The 19,762-nt window shown below is 42.5% G+C and overlaps 1 protein-coding gene across 1 annotated transcript in view; it reads left to right on the forward strand.

Moving 5' to 3' along the window:
• The window catches only part of ANTXR2 (ANTXR cell adhesion molecule 2), a 153,185-nt gene that overhangs the window by 52,389 nt on the left and 81,034 nt on the right, over positions 1-19,762 (forward strand). The window contains exon 11 of the mRNA XM_081207149.1: positions 18,638-18,716. Coding sequence (XP_081063275.1) covers positions 18,638-18,716 — 79 coding nt within the window. The remainder of the gene's footprint in view (positions 1-18,637; positions 18,717-19,762) is intronic.

The raw sequence follows: 19,762 nt of genomic DNA on the forward strand, positions 1-19,762 counted from the left end.
TGCAACCAGGAACTTGCTTTGTAGCAGGAGAAAAACTTCACTGCCATCTGTCCACTGGAGGCACAAAGTAAAGAGTCCATTAAGATGGTCCGTGTAGCATGTAACTATGGGTTTGCCTCTTAGCGTTTTCTTTTTCTGAAGATATTCTGCAAGGCAGCAGAGCATCCCTCTACTCCACTGTTTTTCTATGTGGATTATCCCTTCGGAAAGAAGAGAACGGTACCTTGGTTCTCAAACTTAATCCGTTCCGGAAATCTGTTCCAAAACCAAAGCGTTCCAAAACCAAAGCGTGCTTTCCCATAGAAAGTAATGCAAAACAGATTAATCCATTCCAAACTTTTAAAAACAACCCCATAAACAGCAATTTAACATGAATTTTACTATCTAACGAGACCACTGATCCATAAAATGAAAGCAATAATCAATGTACTGTACTATAAAAGAAATAAGACAGTATCGCAGATGATAAAAATTAAAATTATTATTTTTTCTTACCTGCACTGATGATAGTCATTGTTTGGTTGGGGGGCTTTTATCCATTTCCACAGTCACACAATCAATCAATCAGTAGCTGAACTGGGTTCCACACAGTCCCAGGAGGTCCCAGGTTCAAATCCTGCCATCTCCAGGTGAGGCTAGGACAGAACCCGGCCCAAAATATTGGAGAGACGCTGTCAGTCATTGTAGCTGGTACTTAGTCAGATGGACTCAGTATAACTGCATAGGCAAGAATAAGGCCCCAAAATATAAAAGTGCTCTATACTGTATTCAAAGAATAAATGTACAAATGAATGAACAATGCAAATAGGAAAATAAGCGCAGTATTACATATAAAAGAAGATGGAAAACTGCTTGCAATCTATTTTGAATCAGTCTTTTTAATCATGCCCAAATAATTTAGAGTCTTTGGGAAGAATTTTAACAATAAACTTCATTGCTCACCAATAGAAAATTCTTTGCCCGATCAGCTGCTTTGCTGACAATGGTTTTCCACTGTAAACTTAACTTAATGTTATCTATCCTGGACTTTTTCCATATAAATGAATAACATACAAATACTTTACTATCCAAAGATGCAAATGGGATATTTGACTCGAATTACAGTCTCTCACAATCCCCAGGGTTGAAACAGAATAAACATTACTTCCATGAAACATAATTTGTATTAGTTGTGAACATCCTTCTTTTAGGTGACAAATTGTTAGCAATCAGAAACTGGGACATTTGTTTATTCCACTGACACAATGCAAGGGAGCTTCCCGTGTGTCTGTGTTGGGATGGTATCACGTCATTCTGCTTGTGAAGGAACAAAGGTTTGAATGCTTCCCCACATAAGCTTTCCTCCACACATTCAAAACTAGCATGTCAGAGAGCTGGGTGGAGGGAGGTTTAGTGTGGTAAACTCGTCTTTATGTTTAGTTGCATGGGAGGAGCATTAGAGCATCGCTCCATCTTCCCAAATGCCATCTGAAAGCAATTCAGCAGCCCAGCAACAGATGTATCACGTGGGGCTCCGAGATGATCACCACAGCACAACCTGCCAAATGAGCGTTGAATGTGCTGGATTTTTTTTACTGCCGTGTGTCTTTTAAACCTTGGTGCAAATTATCAGAACATGTTGTATTTTTATTGTTCTGGGATGTGACTGTCGGGCGGTAAAGTGTTTCTGCAGTCAGCAAAGCACCAAATTGCAGTGGCAATGCAGGCAAAGTACTTGGTAGCCAGGAGAGGTTCTTTTTGGGGCCGTCTTTATAAAACACTGCCTCTAGACTAGCCTGTTACGGTCAGGTGTAGATGTTACATAATGGTGTTGACTTGCTATTTTTCATCCTGGTATGTGTGCGGTGGACTTCAATTTTTTTGCTGTTTTAAAGAAATCTGAAGGAGTTTGGCCTAGGCAGCGTGCGGCAAGTTAGTAAGCCGACAGCTCTGAAAGCAAATGTACATATTTGAACTTCTGACTTTCCATTGGCACAGCTTGTACTGTTGTTGGAGAGCTCCCAGTTATTCCCCTGGAGGGGAGCGAACTTTGGTTGCTAACTTAGCAGCAAGCAATCTGCAAAATGCTACGCTCCCACCTCCCCGGCCGAAAAACACACACAACACAATCCCCACGGGAAGCAGTGTAGATTAAGTTGCATTACCCCCCTGCCAGTTTTTACACCTCCAGGAATTTCCTAAATATACGGAGGAGGCAGATAGGCACATCTCCTCCTATTAAACTCAAGGCAGGCCGACAAGGAAAGAGGCCAAAAAACCTAAAATAAATTGGTATGGCTGGCAGGACAGTGGCTTAGCTTGGACTCCAGCCCCAATCTCGTATTTCTGTTGACAACACCGTGTGATCCAGATTGATAAAATGTCATCCAGGGCTTTGCACCCAATAGCAAAGGAATGCAGCCTGCTGTGCCATCAGCAAATCCCATGGGGTTGGATTTTGGCGTCCCAAATTTGAGGCAAGCAGGACAGTAAATTGGGAAGCCTGACCATGCACATTTTGAGTTAGAATGAACATTCTGCAACTGATATAAACACGAGATAAAGACTTAATTTCTTTTATTTTTCATGATCTTCTTTATTCTGGTTGTTCTGGTTATATTGGAGGGAACTGTGGAGGACACAAAAATGCTTTGCTGGCAAACTACAGAAAATCTTATACATCCACTTTCTGAGATTTTAGCAGGTGTAGCTCATGTGGTTTAAAATGTCTCGCTTCCCTTTCCAGTCTGGCTGGAAGTGACTGTGGCTGGGGATGGGCGGGAGTTACCTTTAGGCATTGAAGCTCAGGGAGGTAAAGTGGTTTGTGCCTTGTTCCGTGTTTAAAAGTAAGCATTCACTAGGAAAGGAACTGAAAATAAAACTGCTGACATAATAATGCCAGTAACATCCAAGGCAACACGATGACCAAATACAATGATACCATATCAATATACACTCTTTATATAATATGAAATATATGAAATCACATAAACAGAAAACTTATGAATCTCTGAAAGTCACAAAATATGCGCTCTTAATGGATTCTCTTGAAAACATAAAACCAAATAAACGTAAGTCTTATAAGTCTCTGAAAGTCTTTGAAGACTATGCAAGTCTCTGAAAGAAGACTTATAAGACTTTCAGAGACTCATAAGTTTCTGTTTATGTGATTTCATATATTTCATATTATATAAAGAATGTATATTGATATTGCATCATTGAATTTGGTCATTGTGTTGCCTTGGATATTACTGACTACTGTTTGCAACACAGGGCTTAAATTGTTTGACATAATAATGCCGTCATACAAATCTATGGCGTGACCACATTTGGCAATAGTTTGTTCAGTTCTGGTCACCTCAAAAATGATATTGTAGAGTTGGAAAAGGTTCAGGGAAGAGCAACCAAGACGTTCAAGGGGATGGAGCAATTTCCGTATGAGGAAAGCTTGCAGCATTTTGAAGTGCCACCTTGCCCCTCTCTATACTGTTAAGCATCAGTGATAACACTGCTAGGAAGCTGACGTTGTAGCTGCAGACCACTTGTGCTTGCAAATAGTAAAGACTTCCCTGCATGAACTGCTTGGTAAATTGATAATTCATGTTTATCCTCTGGCTGGAGTAATAAAGGGAACCTCCTTGTCCCCCCCCCCCCCCGAAATTGGTATCTTCTGTATTTCCCATGTCCTCCAGCTTAGCAGGAGGTTGTACCTGGAGCTGGAATACCTGGCAGGCTGGGGGGAAGTTCTCCCAAATTGTGTGACTCCCTTTGGCTCGTTCATGGATGGAGGTGTTTTGGCTAAGTAAGGATAGACATCTGAAGAATGCATTTGCTCTTGGTGTATAACAGTGGTACTAGGGATGCGGATGGCTCTGTGGTCTAAACCACTGAGCCTCTTGGGCTTGCTGATCGGAAGGTCAGCGGTTCGAATCCCTATGACGGAGTGAGCTCCCATTGCCGTGTCCCTGCTCCTGCCAACCTAGCAGTTCAAAAGCACGCCAGTGCAAATAGATAAATAGGTACCACTATGGCGGGAAGGTAAACGGCGTTTTCATGCGCTCTGGTTTCCGTCACCATGTTCCTTTGTGCCAGAAGTGATTTAGTCCTGCTGGCCACATGACCTGGAAAACTGTGTGTGGACAAATGCCAGCGCCCTCGGCCTGAAAGCGAGATGAGTGCCGCAACCCCATTGTCGCCTTTGACTGGACATAACCGTCCAGGGGTCCTTTACCTTTTTATCAGTGGTTCTTAGACTCTGGGCCACACTTTCAGAATAAAAATTTTGATTTTTTTTTTTTATAAGAAATACGTTGGAAAACAAAGAAACAACCCCTGACAGTGCTTGATTTATAACAGCATCACTTGATGCTCTTGCTCTCGTTTTGAAAAGATACTTATCCATATTCTGCAAATAATATATTTTTAAAAAATATGCTATACTATATTACACCGAAATGTTTAAATGTTTCTTTGATTGTCCTTTACACCATGCTTGTAATCCTCTCCCACCACACCCTATGAGAACCACTGGTGTATATGATTGAATCTATAATAAGGTGCTTGGTGTTGTGAGTGCTACTGAGATGCCTAAAACAGAGACGCCGGCTGCAGTTCAAAAATAACATGCTTACGATAAAATATTATAAGTGTTCTGTTAGCTTTTGGTGCAGTGGATATCTTAGGATGTTTGCAGGAACCTGGGTTCAAATCCTTGCTCTCTCTCAAAAGCTTGGTTGGCCAATGGACATGTCCTTTCTCTCTCACTCTACATAAGGTTGGTAAAGTGTGGAAAGCTATTTTTTTTCTGTCCTGAGTGCCTTGGTGGGTGGGACCCAAATGTCATAACAAAATTTTAACACCCCCTGCTCAGTTCATTCTTTCTATTTGCCTCATGATTGCCCCTGTAGTCTGCAAGGGTCTTGCCCCACCCCCATAGGTTTACTTAAGGTGAGACATGGCTTGCAGCCCGTATCACATTGCACAATCCAGTGTTTTATGGAACGAAACAAAAGTGGAAAACCCCAAAGCACTAAATTCTGCTTAGTGGCCTCAGAGGTCTCTGTTTCCCCAATCTGTGAGTTGTTTTTTCATTATGGTGACTCTGTAACAACACACACATTCCTTTTCATGAGGCAATTTGGAGACTGAAGTGGGATCTGTGCTTTTACTACAGCAAAAAAGATTTTGAAATCTTAGCTTTTTTTATCAGGGCAACAGCAGCATCTGGCCTCAGATGGGAGCGACGGGGGTCTGTTGGATGCACAAAACAGACACAGTTGAGACGTGCTTGGGGGAATGTGATATCATTTGAAGACAAAAATCTATCCTCATGTGAGGTCAGGTGAAACCACCCCCCTCATAAAAAGTTTGGCTGTTGTGCATCGCTGCAGCGCTGTACGCAATTTACTTGGAAGCGTGTCTGATCGAGTTCAATGGGACTGATCAAGTATGTATAGGACTGGTCTCAGTGGTGCAGCGATTTTTTTTTAAAAAAAATGTTTAATATTTTTATTTTTTACCAACAACCAAAACGCAAACAGTGAAACCCCCCAGGCGGCTGATACACTGGGTATATATAATCAATAATAACATATTCAAATCAACCATATGTACAGTTTTATATACGTTAACACTTCTCCATCCACAAGGTTTATTTAACATTTTAATTGCCCCAAAGTGTTCAAACCTACCCAAATAATTCAATATCTTCTCAAACCAATCCTCCTCTTTCTCACTGACCTTAAACGCTTTCATTCTGTGTATAGTGGTGTAGCGATTAAACTACTACTGTCCTTGCAAAGCTAAGCAGGATCTGGTATGGTTTCAAATTGGATGGGGGACGACTGTGTTGAGATTCCTGCGTTGGACTAGATGACCCTTAGGTCCCTTCCAACTCTACGATTCTACAATTTTCATCTTTCCTTCTTCCTCTCTTTCTACTACCCCTATGATACAGTTTGCCCTTGTTGTCCTCGGCTCCCTGGTTTTTATTATGTCTCAACTCTCACCCAAGGGATTTGGGTTCAGATTGTGCTGTTCGTCTCCTTTGGCAAAAGCAACATAGAATCTTGTGACACCATGAAGCCGAACCTGTTTAGTCTGGCAGAAGCTTTTGTGGACTAGAGTCGTTTGTGGCAAAGTGGGCTGTGGTCCACTAAATCTATTTGTATTTAAGATGCTGCAGAAATACTTACTAGTGTGATTTCATTTATTCCCCGCCTCCCCTCCCAAAGCATTTCTAGACCATATCATATATTTTTTAAAAAATAAAAAAAATCCATAAGCGATAAACAAAAACAACATAAATTATAAAAACAGGAGCACGTAAACAGAAATCTAGAAATAACGGGGTCTGAGCAAATCTGTCAGGGGCAGCTTGGGCAAAAAAGACACCTGAAGTGACGAATAGATTATGCTTCATATATTTGCAGAGGGAGGAAATTTCCACAGTGCAAGGGCAATGGCAGAAAATGCCAATTTTTGGGTCAGCGCCATGTGGCATTTTGTGGACTGCAGTGCCACAAATACAATCTCCCCATATGCCCTGAGTGATCTTACATGGCTGTAATGGGCAGGCTGTCTTTCAGATAACCCAGTCCCCAGATGTTCAGGGGTTAATACGTTACAAGAGGCTGGATGAGTCTCGGTAGCCGGATCGGCAGCCAGCGATTATTATTCAGGCAGAACTGACTCTTGAGAAGTTTGCATTCAGATATCACAAACAATGCAAGGAGCGCATCTTTAAGCATCATGCAGTGAGGTGTGTGCACCTATTTCCCTGACCCCCTCGATCGTACCATTCCCTGAATCGTAGCCCCTGAATAACTTCTCTGAAACTTCAGTACTCCCCAGAATATTTTTAAAAAAGAATTTAAAAGACCTTCACACTCCTCTTTTTTCTTTCCCCCCCAAAAGATATTTATTAAAGTTTTTTTAAAATATAACAATGAAAAAATGAAAAAATAAAAAGAAACAAAATACAACATAAAAACAGTTAAAAAACAAATAATTTTCCATACCATATCTTCCATACGCTTAGTTCCCCAGACCTCCTCATACCTCCCTTCTTTGTATTCCACTTCTATTTGTTAGTTCAGCAAATCCTTACCATTAAGCTTTTACCCATTTATAAGCCTTTTTTTTTCGTATCTCCTAAAGCATTACAGCTGGAAACCCCTTAGTTTCTATCCAACATCCTTCTAACATTCATCAATTTTACAATATTTCTGTAAATAGTCTTTAAATTTCTTCCATTCTTCTTTCACCAACTCTTCTCCCTGGTCTCGGATTCTGCCAGTCATCTCAGCCAATTCCATGTAGTCGATCACACTCCTCTTTTTTCTGGTTTGGGCTCAGGATGGAGAAATCTTCCAATTCCACTTCCTCATTTTTTCCAATCTTCCAATTTTCCACATCAGCTGAAGAGTTCTTTTTTTTATATGCTCATGAAAATTCATCAGCATTTTAGTGTGACTTTCTCCTAAAGTATGTAATCTTGCCTGATATACATGTTTCCCATGCAGGTTCCCCTCATAATATGCATGCCAGTTTCACCAGTATCTACATCGTTATGGATGTTTTTCCCTAATATTGGTATTTTTGTACACGTTACACGGCAGGAGAACTGTTCTGCAAACTTTGGAGAAGTGCGTATTTCAAAGGATAGCCGTGTTTCGGTTTCTGTGTTGTTTTGAAAAGTGTTAGCAAAGCTTGCCTTGAAATGAAAAATGGAAGCAAAATTCTCCCCTAACCCTGTTTGTTTAAAATATAGCTGCTGTATTTTTCTTCTTTAAAAATTCTGCATCTCTATGCTCCTGCCGGCATGTCTGTTGAAATTAGCTATAGCCTATTAACAATTTTTCTGGTTTTCGGGGTGCAATAGAACCCTCCGTTTTTGCTTCAAGGGGCAAATAATAATAATAATAATAATAATAATAATAATAATAATAATAATAATAATAATAATAATAATAATAAAAAATGTAAAAATGTTCCTACCCCTCTGGAACTTGTGATAGCTAATGATCCTGTTGAGTTAAAAGACCAGAACTTGAGTTATTGACTGCCCAATTTCTCCTATCTCTCTATTTCTCTTATCATTATACAACCTTCTGTAGACCTCTGAAGGCAGTAAGAGTTTGGATTTGATATCCCGCCTTTCACTCCCTTTAAGGAGTCTCAAAGCGGCTAACATTCTCCTTTCCCTTCCTCCCCCACAACAAACACTCTGTGAGGTGAGTGGGGCTGAGAGACTTCAAGGAAGTGTGACTGGCCCAAGGTCACCCAGCAGCTGCATGTGGAGGAGCGGAGACGCGAACCCAGTTCCCCAGATTAGGAGTCTACCGCTCTTAACCACTACACCACACTGGCTCTCACTGTATTGGGATGTTTTTAATGTATGATATTGTGGCTGTTGTTGTTGTTGTTGTTGTTATGTTTCTGTATATTATGTTGGAAGCTGCCCAGAGTGGCTGGGGCAACGTAGTCAGATCAGTGGGGTGCAACCCCCCCCCCAAATTGTTATTTTATTTGTTGATGTCGCTATCTGTCTCTGATAGATAAATGCACTGCAGCCGGGTGACTTCAGTTCCCCCAATTTGGTGTTTTCCAGTTGGTATGAGAAATTGTGCGTGAGAACTGATCAAAGTCTTGTTTTGTTATCCACCCCACAAAAAAAGGCAGGCAGGAAAAAGGGCTGCCATGCAAGGTGACGAATGTTCGGCGTGTTTGCCTAATTAACTTTTGGCTAAGGATTCGGAACCATTAAGGAGCTAGTTAGTGTACGTCCCAAATAAACACATCTGGTCCCGCGAACAGTGGCAGTCCTGCCTGGATGCGGGTGACAGATGTGACGAGCGTTCCCTCTGCCCTCTCCTTTAAATAATTAACAGTGTGCTGGTGGACAAGCCCTCAAAGCCAGCTGTATAGTCTCTGAGCTGTTATCTGCGGACATGTGCCCCCATCCCCATTAGTCTGCTCCATCTAACGCAGTCTCTCCTCGCTTGCTGTCGCAACAATGGCATTCTTTGAAATAACTCCGGAGATCTCTGCTTTCCTCCCTCCCGGGTTTGAAAAGGCACTTGGACGGAGGGAGGAATATAGAGCAGACCACACATGTGGGAAAGATCGCAAAGTGCCCATTAGCTCGGGAGATTGATTCCTTCTCTCAAACAAAGGGCATTTCAGCTAGTCCCACCCAGATGTTTCATTATCTGTTGGTGCTGGGACGAGCCTGGAAACATCCCTCTTTTGAAAGCGGTGGCATCTTATCTTAAGACTTGTTTCTTCGGTTGATGTATGGCTGCCCAGCTTGGAACAGCTGGGAAATTGCTGTTAATGGGAGCAAGTTGGTGGTTTGGGAGGCGGGGGGCCGAAGGAGAGAAGAAGAACAACAAATCTCACGACAGAAAACTGGCAAAGGGCTTATCGCCTGCTCTATATCAGAGAGTTATGTTTCTCCTTTGGATGTTCTGTCCTGAAGGCTGGAGATAGAGCAATGTGAGATGGGAAATGTGGCTGGACAGTTTATTTAAGTCTTCGTTTGCACTTTTTTCTTTTTACAACAAAGCTCAAATTCATGCAACTCCCTCTGCCCTCAAAGGCCAAAAATATCTCCTTTTTTCCTTTCGAAGTTCTCAGAGCCCTGGTTGTTCCGTAGAGTGTAATGACCAACAGAGGCAGCTGTCACTGACTTCTTCTGGTGAGCTGGGCTGTGCCTGCAAGCTCTTTCCCCCCTCTTTTTCATTTTGGTGAGATGGTCAACAATAGCGCAGCTGTCCTTCCGCCTAGTTGAGATCTCAAACCTGCAATTTGGCAAGAGGAACAGCACAAATTGGATAAATACCAGTAAGCGTATTGCGAAGGAAAGGAAAGCGGGACTGAAATGAACCCTACAACTTGTTTGATAGAAATGATTTAAGCAGGCATATGGTATAGCTAAGCGTGCTTGCAAAAACATTGGCCTGCTTCTTCTAGCAAGCTTTTATATTATTTTGTTGTTTTGTTTTTTTAAAAAAGCTGATATAAAGAGAGAGAAAGCTAATAGAACTCCCGAGTTACTTGAAAAGAAAAGAGAATTACTTTCAGAAGATAATAACACACAGTTAAATGGCATCCACCCATCTCCTACATAAAGCATAATTAATACAGAACTCAGCCCACAGAGTTGTGGAATTGTTGTTATTTGTATTGTTTTGATTTCTTACATGCCCATCGCAATAAGGCCCCAGGGGTTGGATTGCAGCAATTTAAAAACTCAAGATTAGAAACAGTTCAAAACAAAACAAAAAATATATATCATAAGAATAGGGCAGGTCCTGAGAATACACATGTCCATCGTTCAGCCCGGACACTGAGATCCAGCTTCGAGGGCCTTCTGGTGGTTCCCTCACTGCGAGATGTGAAGTTACAGGGAACCAGGCAGAAGGCCTTCTCTGTGGTGGCGCCTGCCCTGTGGAATGCCCTCCCATTAGACGTCAAGGAGATAAAGAATGACACAAATTTTAGAAGACATCTGAAGGCAGCCCTGTTCAGGGAAGTTTTTAATGGTTGATATTTTATTGTGTTTTTAATATTTTATAGGAAGCTGCCCAGAGTGGCTGGGGCAACCCAGTGAGATAGACGGCTTCTTCTTCTTCTTCTTCTTCTTCTTCTTCTTCTTCTTCTTCTTCTTCTTCTTCTTCTCATCATCATCATCATCATCATCTCAAGTGTCAAAGTGTCAAAGGCCAGGGTAAAGAGATGAATCTTCATCATACAGTGAATGATACAGTAAAGATGCCCTACACATCTGTGTTTGCATGGGGGGGGGGATTCCCACAATTCTTTCAGTTCAGCCTTGTGCTTTTTGCCATCATGCTCTGATGAAGTAATGGGGAAGATGGTGCTGTAAGTTAGAATGTCATACATAGTCTATTCCCCTTGGCCTGGGGTAGGTAACCTTTTTCTTCTCACCTCCTTCCAGTGAGCACTCAGGGCTGTTTTCCTTTAGAATGGATAGGTTTGATCTTCTTGCAGTCCATGGGACTCTCTAGAGTCTCCTCCAGCACCATAATTCAAAAGCATCAATTTTTCGGCAATCATCCTTCTTTATGGTCCAGTTCTCACTTCCATACATCACTACTGGGAAAACCATAGCTTTCATTCCTTACGCTCCCATTTTTTAGCAAGGTCATTTAAGAAAACACACACACACACACACACACACACACACACACACAGCAATGGAATTCTGGTAGTTTGAACAAATTTTTATCTCGAATGCCCCAAGTCCTGAAAATGTGTTGCAGTCCTTTATTGACTTTTTTTAAAAAAAACAAACAAACTCTGGTACCTCAATTCCAAAAACCTCTTTACTTACCATCATTTTAATAACTTTTTGAGCAGTTGCCAGTTTAATCTTCAGTGCGTGGAAATTGGAAGTAAATTATTTATTGCTTCCAGCAAATGTCTTTCATGGTTTTTATTTAATTTTCCCCCCATCTTTTTTTAATGGATCATAAAATGGCAATCTTTTATTGGATGCTCATAAAGAAAGGAGCAAATGAATACTTTGCAAATAGGTTACAGTGGATTGAAATGTCAGTTGTAATTCAAGAGAAGGGGAAGACCTTCTCTAACCAAAGATGAGTAGACATGTGGCAACGAGCCATCTTCCTCTCCTTCAATTTTTAAAATCACCCAATCCAAACACAAAGAAAAGAGAGAATTGCGCTGGCCATTAAGGTTTATTTACAGTCATCAGCCCTCGAGCTAAACCCCAAAACTGGCTTCGCCACAATTTGGTTCCAGAAACTGCCTTGTCAGCCCTGGGACAGTTGAGAAACAACCAGGTGGGTCTGTTTTGAGCATCCCTTTCCTCCATAACTGGCCTTGTCCCAGAGAACTGTTTGAAAGCATGTGATGAAGTCACCTTGCTGAACCTAAGCAATCTGGCGCCTGGGTAAGGATGGGTGAGAAATGATTTGCATTTTAAAGCGAGCCTACCTGATTTGCATTTCATGAACCGAAGCACACTCCTCGCCCTTTTCCAAAGTTTGCAATATAGAATTGTATACAAAATTGCGCATGTTGCAGAAACGTCATGAAAATGCGTGCACATTTTTTGTGGCGGCTTCCCCTTCCCCCTAAAAAAAATATCAAATGGATGCATAAATTGCGATGAAAATTGTATACAAAATTGCATGTATTGGAAAAATGTCATGAAAATGTGTACACATTTTTTTGTGGTGACTTCGCCACCCCCCCAAAAAGAAGCAAATGGCTGCATAAATTCGGTGAACTGAACTCATGATTGCATTGCTGAGAAATGGACAGAAACTGAAATTGTAGATCTGTTGTTCATCATGAGGTCTGGGTCAGTTTCTTGAAGTGGAAGCCACATTTCATATTTTTTTGCAGTCCCTTCCACTTTGGGTAAACTTGGAACATATAATCTACCGCAGTTTCCCCCCCACGCTGGGTCATTCAAAGCTTGCACTTCCACAAGCCTGCTAACAATATCTTGATCCGAGGTGCTTATTTAAATCGCACAAAACATGCCGCAGATACATTTCAAAGAGATCAAAACAAATGAAAGGGTTGCTTGCAGCTCTCAAACATGACGTTTGCAAAGGTGACATGGTTTTTCTTAGGCCTTGAAACACTTCTCTGTGAAGATGATCTGTATGACTTGACTCCATAGCTCCTAGAACTTCCCTGTCAATCCGGTGTCCCTTAATCTTTGCTGTTGCATATCAAAAACTGGAGCTGATACTTGATGTGCTCAACGAGTCTGTTCCCTGAGATATTTGTCAGGCATTTTGGCAGCTGAAGGTTGAGAGGAGGAAAGAGATCCAGTCTGACAGCAGCATCTTTCAGAAACTGGCATCCTGGAGAAGTCAGAATATTGCAGAAATCCAAGAGGAATTTTGCCGTGCGCTTCATTTGCATCTAACTTTTAAAACCAGGGTGCACCTACATTATGTCCCAAAGGCAGAATTCCTCTTAAATTTCTGTTCTTTGGGAATAATTCAGGTGCGAGTTAAGAGTGAAGTGTAGACTACTTCAAATGTGGGAGTGTTGTAAACAAAAATTGCCCTTTTCCCTTATGGGGTATCCAAGAGCCCATATAGAGTCCTTACATAGGTTCCCTATTGGTAGGAGAAAATAACAGAGGCCAACCAGAGAATATTGAGAAGCAAAGCAGCTAGTAAACTTGATCTTTATTGATCTGTTGCAACAGGGTGCTCCCCTCACCCGCAGGAAAGGAGGAGGAACCCAGAACAATGGCGCGCAAGGCCTTATAATGGCGCGCAAGACCACCCCCAGAAACATCATATATACATCACAGAAGGGGTGTAACCTAAGACCACCCCTCAGATACATCATACCTACATCACAAAAAAGGCGGTCTAAAACAGAAAATTTGAATGTTGTTTTTCTCCTGTCGTTGTTTATCTCCTGTCTGGCAGGTTACTTGACTGGATTGCCTGGGGAGCCTGGCTAGTCTTTTGTAATGATAAATACTTAGTTCCTGGGCCAGGTCACAGGCTCACACCCTATTCATATCTTAAATGTGCCCTTAAGACAGGATTTGTGAGGAAAGAGACAATGGGAGGTTTCCCACTTTGACCTTGCAAAGAAAACATTTGCTCAGTTTAGGAATCAAAATGGTTCCAGGTCGGTCTTCCTGGGCTGATCTATGTACGTGCTTGGTTGGTACGCTTATGAACATTACCATATATCTAAGACCTCAAAATTCCTATCACAGGAGTAAATAAAAGTGGAACTGGATACCAAGGCTAGAGGGCTTAACACTAAGGACTGCCTTGTGTATTATCAGCCCCTTGCAGTTCAAAGTGAAGCATAAATGGAAACTTGCTGAATCTCCTGTCAAAGCCAGGGAAGTGGAGGACAGCTGATCTATAATCCTCGCCATGTGCCTGGGGTTTTCCAGGGTTATTTGAAGAAATGAAAAACCACTTTACTATTTATGTTTCTCCGATGCCTGCCTGCTCTTCACAGAAAGCCTCAACCAGCTATAATTAGTGGTTTTTATGCTGTATGTATGTTGTCAGAGTGGTAATTAGTGTGTTTATTGCCAATCTTGAAATTTTTATGTACATGAGTTAGTACTTCACACAGCTAAATGGTAGTTCTGCACATCCCTGGTCCTCACCACGGGACCAGAATCTTTAGACCACATGGTATCTCTCTCTGAGATGGGTAAATCATTTTCCATCGAATTCGTTGCCAGCATTACAAATATGTGTATTTTTAAAATCTCATATTTTCTAATTCAGGGACCTCATTTCGACTAGTTATTTTTGTCACTTTTATAGCTTCCAGGATAAAATGCTGGTTAGGTTCTGTGGTTATGGTTTTCTGTCGATAGTTTTGCACCACATGGCAAATCTGGATTTAACAGTCTTCACTTTGAGTCAAAATTAGTTGCGGACAAAGCAGAATCAGCTGTTCTTGGGCTTGCCCTTTTCTCCATTGATTCAACACCATAGGCGCCGACTCCATGGGGCCTGAGGGGGCCCGAGCCCCCTCAAAAATTCGTTTGGGGGGGCTCTGCCCCCCCAATAATCTCGGGCGCCCCTCCAGCAGAGCGCCACCGCCGCCCCTCCCCCAGCCCAAAATGCACAGGGTCGGGCTGCATGCCTCCTGCCCTCCCTCCCGAGCAAAAGCTCCACCCAATTTCCTTCGGAGCTGATTAATAGGCGCAGCACGCTCTCCCCTATTCGCTCACGAGGAGGCGGTGCCACTTTATCTGCATATTCATGAGCTTATTAATTATTCATGAGCTTTCGCGGGCTCCCCCAATATTTTTTATAAGTCGGCGCCCCTGTTCAACACTTTTTAAACTGCAAAGGACTTCACGGCTGTTTACCAGGTTCAGCCCTCACAATGGCCCAATGTGGTTATTATTATTTATTTAAATTAACAAGCTATTATTATCTCTTAGCGTTTAATTGATTTATATAGCGCAAAATGCCCCAGATGGCTTCTAAGCGGTTTACAAAGCATGAAAAAACAAGCACACAAAGTTGTTAAAATATGAAATAATTTAAAGCACGCCATCAATGAAAAATGCAATAAAACAACCCCATTAAAATATTTATAACCCGCTCTCCGTTGTTCACACAAGAGAGAGAGAGAAGCAACATTAAAATGCGATAAAACAATACTTCATTTAAATAGTGCTTTAAAAAAAGGCAAAATACAACAACAGGAGCACATTGGCCAAGTGAGAGGCACCGTTGATTAATAGCTATGTTTTTACCTGGGTGCATTTACACGTGGAGAATATGGCATCACTTTTCCTGATTATAATGCTAGCACTTCTCACTTGTTTTCCTTTCATGCTGCTATACCTGTTGTGTTAGGGAACTGTGGCTTTCTGACTGATAGACTGGCGCATCATGCTGAAAAAAAATTCCTAGCAGTGGGTGTGAAGTGACAGGGCACTAAACATCGTCGAGCATCATTGCTATCCCCCCCTTTCCACCCGTGTGTGCTTCTGTTACCTCATGATTCCTCCATGAAAACACAACAGAACTTTGTGCTGGCATGCTGTCCAAATTTTGCAACTTTACTACCACAGTTTTGAGTTAAGGGGGCCTGCAAATGCTCCGCCTCCCCTGCCAAATCAAATACGGTAACCGCGCAAACTTGTGTGCATTCAACTTGCAAGCATTCGGCTTTATGCTGATAACAAAAATTACATTTTTTAAAAAAGGGGGGCTGGATTCTGGGGAAAATGACTTTGGAAAATGACTGTATTGTTTTTAACACTATATTGTTTTTAACATTCGATTGGGAACCGCCCAGAGTGGCTGGGGAAACTCAGCCAGATGGATGGGGTATAAATAAATTATTATTATTATTATTATTATTATTATTATTATTATTATTATTATTATTATTTGGCAATCCCCCCACCATTGAACCCAATGAGTTTTGACGTTTTGACTCTACGCAATTTTGGCCCTTAGGCGCGATCCCCGGAACGTAACCCTCACCTAACTTGTGGGTCTCCCTTAATACAGAAATAAGTGCTGAACGTGTGCTACATTCCATTAGTTTTCCCCAAGTGGCTTTTACATCATGTGAAAGCTGAAATATAAGGCAGATATTAACAGTTATGGAAATGGAAAGGGAAATGGGATAAACTCGTGCAGAGGTGGCCCTGATCTCAACACCCCATTGCTGTTCCTGCTCCTTGCAGCTGGCTGATCATCACAAATCTCTTGAGGACCAAATGACATTTTCTGCTGAAAGCTTAACATACAACTACAGTCATACCTCGGGTTACATATGCTTCAGGTTGCATATTCCGCTAACCCAGAAATATAGTGCTTCAGGTTAAGAACTTTGCTTCAGGATGAGAACAGAAATCGTGCTCCGGCGGCACGGCAGCAGCGGTAGGCCCCATTAGCTAAAGTGGTGCTTCAGGTTAAGAACAGTTTCAGGTTAAGAACGGACCTCCGGAACGAATTAAGTACTTAACCCGAGGTACCACTGTAAAGTAGTACCTCGGATTAAGAACAGCTCTGTTTACGAACAATTCGGTTTATAGAACTCCTCAAAACCGAAAGCAGTGTCCCGGTTTGTGAATTTTACCTTGGTCTAAGAACGGAAGCCGAACGGTGGAAGGGCACCGGCAGCAGGAGGCCTCACTAGGAAAATCGTGCCTTGGTTTAAGAACGGTTTCGGTTTAAGAACAGACTTCCGGAACAAATTAAGTTCCCTAAACCAAGGTACCACTGTACTTTAATTAACTGCAGCATTAGGACTGAATCATACAGGAAGTGAGGTTTATCCCTTTCCCTTTGACCAGGCCAAAAATCCACACACACTCAGGCCACATGCAAGTCTCCTGCTGGCACTAAATGCGAACATTTTACCTAAATGTCATATCTGCACCGGGGGAGGGAGGATTTTTGCCTGGGTAATTCCTCGAAGAAAGAGATGAACGTCCCCATCCCATGTATCTTTGCCTCAGTAACAATCCTCCATCCATTTCTATGATGACCTAAAGAAAAACTGGAGACATTTCTGTGCACTCGCATTTGGCATAAGGTGCAGTTTCTGGCAACTTGCCCCAGACCACACAGTAAATTCAGAGCAGAGGTAGGATACTCTGATCAAAGCACAGCTCTCCATCTGCCAGATATCACTGGCTGTGCGGCTCTTACTTAGCAATAGTACAGCGGTACCTCTGGTTACGTACTTAATTCGTTCCGGAGGTCCGTTCTTAACCTGAAACTGTTCTTAACTTGAAGCACCACTTTAGCTAATGGGGCCTCCTGCTGCCGCTGCGCCACCACTGTGCCACCACTGCACAATTTCTGTTCTCATCCTGAAGCAAAGTTCTTAACCTGAGGTAATATTTCTGGGTTAGTGGAATCTGTAACCTGAAGCGTCTGTAACCTGAGGTATCACTGTATGGGGTCCCAGGCACCTGGGGCTGTTACTCAGCTTGGATGACTGAATGCAAAATTCCCTGTGCGTAGAATGTTAGGTAAAGGTTAAGGACCCCTGGATGGTTAAGTCCAGTCAAAGATGACTATGGGGTTGCGGCGCTCATCTCGCTTTCAGGCCGAGGGAGCCGGCGTTTGTCCACAGACAGTTTTCTGGGTCATGTGGCCAGCATGACTAAACCGCTACTGGCATACAGAGGACCGTGACGAGTGTCAGTGTGCACAGAAATGCCGTTTACCTATTTATCTACTTGCATTTCATGCTTTCAAACTGCTAGGTTGGCAGGAGCTGGGACCGAGCAACGGGAGCTCACCCCTTCGCAGGGATTCGAACCGCCGACCTTCTGATCAGCAAGCCCAAGAGCCTCAGTGGTTTAGAGGTTTAGCCCGACATGTTGACTTTTTATGTGCATAGATTTGGGAGGCTTCCATCCCTCCCCTGGGAAAATCTTCTTTTTTGTGCATTCTTTTTTTAATAACTTTTTTATTCATAATTAAAACAAAACATATTATCCAGAAACATATCATCCTTATTCCCCCCATTTTTCCTCCCTCCCCCCACAGAACCCACCCACCCCCACCCCCGACTTCCCTCAGTTCCAGTCTTTGATTTCTCTAAAAATGCTGTTTCCTGCATGTTACACAGTTGTATAGATTCTCAAACTATTTAGCTGATTATTATCAATAAAAAGTTTGTGAATGTTTATTCAAAACCAGCCAAGGAGTCCAGTTCGCTTTGTTGCATCTTCAAATACTTTGTAAAGGGTTCCCATTCATCTTTAAAGTCACAGTTATCCTTGTCCCGTGGCTTGTATGTCAGTTTTGTCAGTTCTGCATAGTCCATCAATTTTTCAATCCCCTGGGAAAATGCTCAACCATGCAGTGCCCTGTCCCCATTATGGTTTAGTCCTTGAACACTTTTACCACCTCTGCTGGTTCCATGACTGAGCAGTGATTTGAACTTCGTGCTAATTATTCCCATCCACTTCCACCCACCCATCTTTGCTTGGCCCCAAAGCTTTAGATCTGAGCCATTTAGCAAACTGGTAATTCCCGCAAGATCTGGGTCACTTGCTCCATTCCCTGTTATGTTTTCACTGAATCTGGCTGGACAACTGAGTCCTGTAACAAACATACTGAGTAAAAACATTTTTGGTGTGTTATTTCCCCCACCTCACTTCTCGTTTCAGAACGATGGAGGTTTCCGTCAGTTTTCACAGAGGACAGTCTCCCATCACCAGTTCTTTGACTATTACCGCAACGAGATGTGTAAGTACATAACCGGCAAGAGCCAGGAAATAGGAATACTTAGCTGTTGTTTTTAATTACGGTTGATGTGCTGGTGGTTTTAAATTGCAGTGTTTACATTCCTGGGAATGTGTCTGAATGCAGTCATCCAGATTTGTTCTTCCTTCTTCCAACCTCTCTGCCCCAAGATCAGATCAGGAGTGGAGCAGGTGATTTTGTGCAGACCTGGACGACAGGACTCCATTGATGTCTCTTTCTTCCACCCTGGGAGAGTCTAAGATAGATTCTCAGAATGAACCAAGAAGTGACAACGAGATGATTCTTTCCATATACTGTACTTTTCCATGTATATGACAAGGTTTCTTAATTAAGAAATGATGCTAAAAATTATACACGGATAGTGGGGTTGGTTGCTTCCGCGAGCCAGAGTTTGTCAGCAGCTATTGGGTGTGTTATTGGTGGCTGTGGCAAGGGGCTGGTGTTGATTTGCCGACGCTTTTGTGACGCGTGTGAGCGGCAGCGTATGTCTGGCGGGTGTGCAATTTTCAGCATTCCCCTCTAAAAAAGGCTCAACAACTCTGGGCCACCCCACCCTCCAAATCTCAACTATGGACAATCCTCCCCCCCAAAATGCTCAGCAACTCTGGGCAATCTCCCCCCCCCCCATTTTCTTAATTCGGAGTCCCCCAAAACAGGGGACGTCTTATACACAGGGCCATCTTATACACAGAAAAATACGGTATATTTCTCCCATTCATATTCTCTCTCTGTCTCTCTCTCTCTCTGTCCTCTGTTCCAGTCAACCCACCCACCTGCTTGCCCATTTCCCCACTTTTTCATCCCTCGATATTCTGTGCTATCAAGTTATTATGGGAATGCCAGAGGAGTTGTTGATGTTTTTGCCTCTTTTGCTCTCGCCCCCACCTTGAGCATTTCCTGGGCTTCTGCAAACCTTAGTTTACCTTGAGTCTGCTGCTACCTCCTTTTTGTCTGTGGATGATACAGCTTTGGTTACATCAGCGGAGACAGGGGAAGACTTGAAAAGTTCTTATATACACACGAGGCCC

The sequence above is a fragment of the Podarcis bocagei genome, assembly GCF_964188305.1.
Source record: "Podarcis bocagei genome assembly, chromosome: 9".
Taxonomy (NCBI): domain Eukaryota; kingdom Metazoa; phylum Chordata; class Lepidosauria; order Squamata; family Lacertidae; genus Podarcis; species Podarcis bocagei.